Here is an 8,383-nt window from a genome sequence, read left to right as displayed (position 1 = left end):
ACACTTCCATCTATTGGAACGCTTTACAGTTATTCTGTATGATAAGACCAGTGATCTACATCGTGTTGATAAAGCAAGGAAAGCATTGTACTGTCAGAAGGGAAAGACAATGGAGACCATTCCACCCACGCAGGATGCATTGCTGCAGCATTCGAAGCGGGTTGCCTACCAGGCTGGTATATGGTCCACCAGTCTGCAGACCCAACAACATGCTCCAAGCCCTGCTGGTTGGGGCTAGACTCTTAACAAAGATGACCAATCCTGGGTTCCAGTTTGGAACACTTTACCTGTGGCTTCCAAAGCTTGCAGTGAACTCGTTGTGTGTGGTTGCAAGTCTCAGGGGCTGTGGCACTAAATGTGCATGCAACCGAGCCCATTGGAAATGCACTGAACTATGTAGTTGTCGATGCGAGAAGTAGGCAACTGAAGTGTTGTATGGGGTTTCATAACTCTGTCATAATGACCGCCATTATGAATATTCTAAATTGTATTATTGTATTTCTTGACCCAGAAAATGTATGTTTATACACCAATATTGAGAGTAGCTGGTTTGGAAGCCGAGATATCGGCACTTCTAGGTTTGCACATGTCCGCCATGTTGGAAATCTAAGATGGCCGCCCTATTGAATATTCTAAATTGCATTATTGTTTGCTTGACCCAAAAAATGTGTGTTTAGACACCAATATTGAGTCTAGCTGGTTTGGAAGAGGAGATATTGGCACTTCTAGGTTTGTACATGTCCGCCATGTTGGAAATCCAAGATGGCCGCCATAATGTACTCGGAGGAAGTGGTTCCTATCAAAAATCTATTGCTAGGCCCATGTGCAACATGTGAAAAAAATCTGGTGCTTTTGTCCGGAACGTCCACATTATTTGGTTAAGCTGCCTGACTAGTAGCCTTATCCGCATTTATGTTATTAAGTACTTTTAACGAATTTCGCCCACAATTTTGCCACTACTGTTTAGGCCACATTCGTAAACAAACTATTCAAGCTATCTGCTACCCTTCACTTTTGACAAGATGTATTGTGCCGAATTTTTCAAGCACATATCATGCCATATAAACGATATATGATGCGACCGTATTGTACTCCATAGAAGTTTAAAGGGAGAGTTTACTCTAAGTTCTAGGGTTATTTTCAGCTAATTTAGGTTATAATTACGCTACATAAAAAATTATGCTAAACTAACGACTACAGTTTGATTACAACGACGGTGGCGCCACTCAAAGCGCACGATCTGATAAGTTGCGCAAAACCACTTTCCAGCCAAGGGCTACAGACCGAGGGTGTTTCTTACTTATTCATTTGAAAGCAAAAAGATTGTAATATCTTATAAACGACATATAGTTAGTTATAATATGGATAAATTTGCCCTAAAATGAATATCGTTCGGTAAATAGCATTTAGGTATAAATATAATTGCACTTTTGTGATTAGCCTCGGTCTGTAACGTGCAAAATAAATTGTCAAATACGCAACTTTTTTGGGGGTGGCAGCACGGTCGCGGGTGTCATGGCGCCGTTCAAAGTTCGTAGCGTTGATGTGTCATTAATTATAACAATTAAATTAGGTATCTGGTAACAAATACGTGTGGGTATAGACGATTTGTTATACAGTAAGTACAGTTGTATGCAGTAAAATCCTAGAGGCTACTGTCCCTTTAACGTTGTTACATCTAACGAGTCAAAAGCAGCAAACATTACTTTGGTGATAGATTGCTACACTATAATTGAGCCACATACAGTAACAGATGCTCTGATTGGTTAGGAACTCGTCATAGCGCCAAGATTGACCAATGGAAATCATTCTCTCTGCCGTGTCTGTCCCGGATGTTCATAAATTATTAAATGCTCCGATTTGTCAATAAATTTGCAATGCTGAATGTCGTAAGTATTTCTCAATGAATATAGCGTTAAAATGATGAGTTGGAAGAAAATATTTGACCGAATACATAAAGATCGATTTGATGAAGGCCACAGATAATAAAATATGAACCGATGGTTTGATTTACGGTGCCTATCTGACACGATTGTAGAATGGATTCAATGGCGTTGTCTGCATGCTGCTTTCATTATGTAGGTCACGTGATATATTTTCTGGCGCAGAAGCGATTTCCCAGTATACGTCTTGTTGCTGGATGCTTGGCGCGGAATTTGAATTTTACAAACACATGGTTTTTCACTTTGTGATTTTTGATGGGATTTGGAAATAATACTTTTTGGGAATTTCCTGATGGACCTAGGGAGAATGAAGGGGTGCTGCCTAGGGTGAATGAACCTGATCTGCCCTATGCTAGGCCTAGGCCTACCAGGCCTGGCTGCGCCTTGGTATTAATTCAGGATAATTTTGCTCATACTGTATGATAATGATTTAACAATCTATTTTTTATTTTCAGTGTTGATTCATCCTCATGGCATGCAGCAAGGAAGCGGCTGTCCGGATAGCTGAACCAGGTGGACGAATTATTGCCGGCTGGACATTTTTGACGATTGATCAGGCAACATACCTATATGGCCAGCTTTGGTCGGATATCAAAGATGGTGTTCGTAGATTCAATGTGCCAGTGCCGGGGAGGGGGCTTTGCGCTCACTATAATTTCATCGAGGCAAAGGCAAGTTCCACCATGGCACTGGCAGAGAATGTGGTTGGAGGTAGTTCGACAGACATAATGGATATTATAAATGGCTTCAACATGCGCTTCATCGCGATATCTGTTGAGCATTCACCAACATGCACATGCAACCTGAACACCCTGAACACTAGTGCCCGCCCAATGCATTTGGCATCATAATGAATGCTGCACGAAATGTCAATGTGGCAGATATTCCGAAACCATGCCAAGACCCAAAATCCAACATTGACAAACTAAGAAATGCCATTTTTGACTACTTTCATTCAAAGGCTGCCACATTCCCTACCAATTGTGGAAATGCAGCAGTATAATTTGTGACACGGCTCACAGACATGCTGTTTTATCTGGATGGACAGTTCAAGAAAATGGAATCTGAAATTTTGATTGAGCAAAGAACCCCGCCGGTTTTCAAGACAACCTTGTCTGGATTTAACCGCCCAGAGCTGGCCAAGCACAAAACGAAAAATCTAAGTAACCTATCCGAAAAGAAGATGACAAGCCACACCATCCTAGTACGTGAAGCAATGTACTCTTCCTTACATAGATAAAATGCCCTGGGCAGAAGTGAAATTACAAATTTTAGACCTTGTGGCAGTAGTTGAAAAATACTGTCTCCAACACAGATCTCAAAACATGCGAGTAAAGGTATCACAAGACACTCCACGTAGACAACTTGAACTCTCTACGAATGTAACCATCATCAAGCAAAACACGGATCCTGTTCACCATTTCCTGAAGAACTTGGACAAACAGCTTGCCGAAGAAAAACCGTATTCTCCGATTTCCGTGAGGGAGTTTCTGCCACCAATTTCCGACAGACGACGAATATACGACTGTATGGAGGACCTTTCACGTACTGGTTTGGAAGCCAAATGTGTGCATTACGTGCACCATATCGGGGGCAATAAGTGAAGCCTCCACTTTGTTTGGAAGATGCAGCACACCGATTCGGAAGGCGAACAGATGAACCAATATACACGGGTCATGCGTTTAATCGAGACGGAAGCACAGAGAGAGTGCAAGCTTGCTTTCGGCTCTGTGGCTAGTTCTGTGACTCTCCGAGCAGTGTTCAAAGATCTGACCGGAGACCTAGCAGCGCCTCTTCATTTGAAATAAAGTGAAATTGATAAACGATTTCAGCATGTAATGCTAAGTGAAGATGCTGGGATACTAGTAGATCTGCGCCATCTACCCCAGACCAAGAAAGATGACCGATTCCATGCCTTCTTCGCAGAGACGGAGCGGTACCTCGCAGAAGAAGTCGGAGTTGCTTGCCATGAGCGGCGACATGGAGAGCAGCTTTACCTGGCAAAGACTGAGTTTCGAGGACCTGCACCATAGAGTCAAAGAGAGAGTCCCTGCCGATACAGCCATACCATCTGTCAAGTGGATGAGGTATCAATTTCAACCTGTGAATCCGAGGGCTAATACTGCCAAGTATTTCAAGAGAGCCCTAAACATCAAGATGATGGTCCAGAAACGACAGGTAAAACAAATAGTAGTACCGATTTCCTCTATTTTCCCCAGCAAGTATACTCTACTCCAAAGTTTTTTCCTGAACTGAACTTGGCACTCATGTCTCTATGGTCATTATCTCTTTACAGGTCCGACTAAACTACGTTGACGCTCACTACTGTGCAGCCTCCTGGAGGTATATGAGGGAATATGCCTTACTGAACAAAGATTTGGTTACTCTTGTTTCAATGGATGACAAGCACAAGTACAAGGTGGGGGAGCCAAACTACCCTCTTGCAGCAGCCGAACGGGGAAAACAAGTCATTGTTGGTGCCAATCAGGTGATGGCTGTTGGGGACCATGACTTCAGCAAAGCGAAACTGACACCTTCTGTCAACTTGTTTGTAAGTATGTGTTGGGTGGATATCACTATTAATCAGATAGGCCCTATCTGTCAATGAATAATGTTGTGTGTTCTTCTTTCTGTTTCACAGATTGAGATTCCAGCGAGTATCCTTGGAGAAAGTTTCTACAGAAGAGACGTATACGTAAGATTCAAAGATTCTATACTTGAACCATCGTCTGCTCTTCGGCATGCCACGGAATTGGGAAAGATCATCCAGACATGTGGAAATGGAGGTACTATTCAAACGCCTTGAATACCATGGATACACTTTATCACTGTGCCTGAAAACAGCAGCTTCACTAAAAGTATAGGCCTACATGTATTTTCCACTTTCCTGTATTTTTTCAGATGTTCCACCCATACTGCTGATATATACCGATGGAGGGCCAGATCACCGCTGCACGTACATGTCGGTTAAGTTGTCCATGGTTGCCCGATTCCTCTCTCTGGACCTAGACGTATTGGTGGCCCTACGCACAGCCCCAAGTAACTCTTGGGCGAAACTCAATGTAAGGGTTCGAATTAACCGACTTCACCGACGGCAATTGCCGTCGGTGCCCCTATCAATCGCCGTACTGCCCCTGAAAATCCAACCCGACCGAAGGCAGTCACCTACCTTGCCCTTTTGTGTAATTGCCGTCGGTGCCCTTTAATCTACTACCCTAGTTTCGTTTTAGTCGAATCAACATAACACGTGCGCGTGCGTGCTGTAGTTGCAATGATGAGCTTAAAACCGATAGTCGCAGGAGGGAATAATAACAGCATCGGATAATTATTCGCTCCTGATAGCGGGCATGTAAAATTTCTTGTTACTGTACTTCCATTAGCAGAGGGGGGTACAGGGGTCGGTGTTACGGTGTAAGCTTACATGGGGGCATATTGTTTTGTACATTAAAAGCAAGACGATGTTGATGTACTAATTTGTTGAGTTTTCCTTTATTTTACAAAAGTGCCTTGGTGCCCTTCTCGAATTTTGAGAGTTGCCTTGGTGCTTTTTAAAATTGCCTCTGTGCCCTTCCATTTTAGAGAAAATTCAAGGCGATTTCTCACATGCCCTAAAAAAATTGCCTTGCCCTTCTTGTCGCTTAATTCGAGCCCGGAAACTCATGATGTAGGTTTTAAATCATCATATGGCATAGCACTAGCAGATCATCAGATCAAGTTCAACAATTTCATTTAAAAATATATGGTAAAGTTTCAAAGTTGGTTCTCGCTGTCTATACCGATACCATTCATTTCTTGTACTTTTCAGGAAAGGCCAAGCAAACGCGCCCGACAAAGGGTGGAGAAGCAGAAAATTCAATTTTCGCCATCAGTCCAGCATGTTCGCAATGCCGACACAATGGTCCAGTGCACAGAATGTGAGAAGTGGAGGCTTGTCTTCAGCAAGAAAAAGCTTTCCAAACGACAGAAAGAACATCTTGGTGAAGTGTTGAGTGATGTGGACTACACCTCTGGATTTCTCTTTGGTAAAATCAATGTTTTTCAATTGGCAGGTCATATGGCCTATGGTCTTCTTTTTCTCATTCCTTCCTCCTACATATATCTAGTCCTACATTTCTTTTCAGATGATGTCAACTTGCCACATTGTCTGCAAGTTTTTGTGAAGGACCACGATTGCTGTGACCACATAAAGAAGTTGTACTTCACTTGCGATGAATACGAGGTGATTTGCATCCATTGTGGGGAATATGTCCAAGACCATGATGACATCGACTACCCACAGTGTGAAGAATGCAATGAGGACCCTATTAGGAAGCGACTGTAGATAGGAAGACCATAAATTGGCCCCGACCCCATCATTGGAATTGGTCATGGTGGTCTAGATAGGTTGTAGGTATGTGACAAAATTCGCATTCAGCGGTGGCAATTATCTCCGTTTCTCCTGCTGACGACCTGTTGCGTCGCGCAAAGAGGTATCCTATGAAAAGCGGTCTTGTAATTGGTTCGCGTTGGGTATTCCACGGGAATCCTTTGTATGACGTTGAAGGAATCACCAGCTATTGCCTCGATTTCGAATTTTTTACATTGGATAGGGTTTTCATGTTGATCGATTTCGTTGAACTTTTAGGACAAATTTAGCAGCTGTATACTTCCTTATGTTATATATGAGAATATTCTGAGGTAAATTGAGATGTTTTACTATGTTTCAACCATAAACTTACGAAGTTTCATCGAGATCTGACGATCAGAAACGAGTTTATTCCCTCAGGTCGAGACACCGGTCGGGGCCGCCGACATCTTGGTGCAATAAATAATCCAAGAAATTAGGCTCCAAATCGGGCCGGATAAAACTATTCCACTAATGTTAAAAAAGGGTAATACTACCTCTAGTGTCTTTTTAAACATCTTAAGATGACATAAACATGATACTCTTGGTAAAACATTTCATCATAGGGTCGATGATTGAGGATTTTATCAACGATGGTTTGTCATAAAGTTCCCTATGGCTAGACTGCATCTGATCACGTGACCTAAATGGCGCAATTTGATTGGCTGATCAGCTGTGTATACGAACAAAATGCCATGTGCACATTTCTGAAACTTGCTGTATGCACTGTAGCTAATGCAATGCATTGATTCAATGGTAACTTACCTTAGTCAGACAGAATTGACATGACAACAAGACAGGAAATTTTAACCAGTATTAATGGCTATAGCATCACAAACCTCATTATTACAGCTATAGTTATACTATAGTTACTTGTTGTATAATAGATTATAAACAGATAATGTATCATAGAAAGTAGTAAGATAGTAATTTATATGTGTGTGTGTGTGTGTGTGTGTGTGTGTGTGTGTGTGTAAACACTCTAAATCGTAAACAACGCCATCTTGCGACATACTGCCAAAGTATCTGTGAGATATTTGTGCAATAAAATTTATTTTAATTTTAATTTGCCAGACAGTATTCACTTGCGTACGCGTGAACGCGCCGACTCCAACCGGCCCGAGCCAAATCTAGCCCATTTGGCTCGAGCCAAACCATGACCATGTGAACGCGACTTAAATTATATCCTATATTATATCATACACACTATATATATTATCTTATTTATATAAACGTATATATATATACACACTATATATATACACACATATACTATATTATCCTATATTATATAATATCCTATATTCTTACTCCTGCCGCCAACAGGTGGCATTCTTGTCAACAGACAAGACCATTCCTCACAGGCTAACCACTGTTTGAAGGTAAGCCTAGGAAACGTGAACCAACACCATAGTCAAACGCTACGAACCATGTGTGACGTTCAACGCTATATCTCCATAAAAAGAGGTATGGAAATAAAGTGAAGTTTGAGTGTGCGGTGGATGTCCAACGCTAATTTAGATGAAATTTTTATCGAGTTGCACGTAATTAATATATCATCGGTAAAATTAGGCAAGCAAATGTTGAATTTCACGTGTTTTTGAGTGCTATACTCCTCCTATATTATATTACTCCTGGTACTAGTAGTACTGTAATAGTACCATAATAGTACTTTAGCAGCATCAGTAGTAGTAGTAGTACTAGTAGTGTACTAGTACTAGTAGTAGTACCACTACCACTGTGTACTTACTACTACTAGTGTACTACTAGTCTGCGAATGCAGACTAGTTATAACTCCGCTTTGCTAATCTGAGGGTGCGGGTTTATCCAGTCCCATCCTCCAGCCCCATTCTCCATACCTCCAGCCCCATTACTGGGGTCTGCCTCGGCTCGGACTAGTGTACTACTGCTCAAGGGGTCGTTGTCGTAACAGGTACTACAGATATGTACCCGAGGTACATATATGTATACACAAAATGTACCAGACTTGTACTACAGAAGTGTACCCTAACCCTAACACTAACCCTAATCCTAACCCTAACCCTAACCCTAACTC

The 8,383-nt window shown here is 41.9% G+C and overlaps 2 protein-coding genes across 2 annotated transcripts; both read left to right on the top strand.

Moving 5' to 3' along the window:
* The first annotated feature begins 3,804 nt into the window (after positions 1-3,804).
* On the top strand, positions 3,805-4,865 carry LOC106804973. The gene is made up of 4 exons (XM_014806397.1): positions 3,805-4,121; positions 4,240-4,494; positions 4,585-4,638; positions 4,845-4,865. Exons 1-4 carry the CDS (start codon positions 3,843-3,845, stop codon positions 4,863-4,865), a joined length of 609 nt encoding a protein of 202 aa, XP_014661883.1. The 5' UTR covers positions 3,805-3,842.
* An 877-nt stretch (positions 4,866-5,742) lies between these two features.
* On the top strand, positions 5,743-6,285 carry LOC106804987. The gene is made up of 2 exons (XM_014806427.1): positions 5,743-5,965; positions 6,065-6,285. Exons 1-2 carry the CDS (start codon positions 5,839-5,841, stop codon positions 6,262-6,264), a joined length of 327 nt encoding a protein of 108 aa, XP_014661913.1. The 5' UTR covers positions 5,743-5,838; the 3' UTR covers positions 6,265-6,285.
* The last annotated feature ends 2,098 nt before the right edge of the window (positions 6,286-8,383 follow it).

This window comes from Priapulus caudatus, unplaced genomic scaffold, assembly GCF_000485595.1.
Source record: "Priapulus caudatus unplaced genomic scaffold, Priapulus_caudatus-5.0.1 Scaffold95, whole genome shotgun sequence".
NCBI classification, from domain to species: Eukaryota; Metazoa; Priapulida; class Priapulimorpha; order Priapulimorphida; family Priapulidae; genus Priapulus; species Priapulus caudatus.
This window is presented reverse-complemented; position numbering and strand designations above follow the sequence as displayed.

Bases quoted from the DNA above. Each gene is read 5' to 3' on its own strand.
- LOC106804973 (XM_014806397.1), top strand. From the start codon at position 3,843: ATGACCGATTCCATGCCTTCTTCGCAGAGACGGAGCGGTACCTCGCAG. The intron at 4,122-4,239 runs GTAAAACAAATA...ATCTCTTTACAG, and splicing joins TGATGGTCCAGAAACGACAG to GTCCGACTAAACTACGTTGA. The intron at 4,639-4,844 runs GTAAGATTCAAA...GTATTTTTTCAG, and splicing joins TCTACAGAAGAGACGTATAC to ATGTTCCACCCATACTGCTG.
- LOC106804987 (XM_014806427.1), top strand. From the start codon at position 5,839: ATGGTCCAGTGCACAGAATGTGAGAAGTGGAGGCTTGTCTTCAGCAAG. The intron at 5,966-6,064 runs GTAAAATCAATG...ATTTCTTTTCAG, and splicing joins CACCTCTGGATTTCTCTTTG to ATGATGTCAACTTGCCACAT.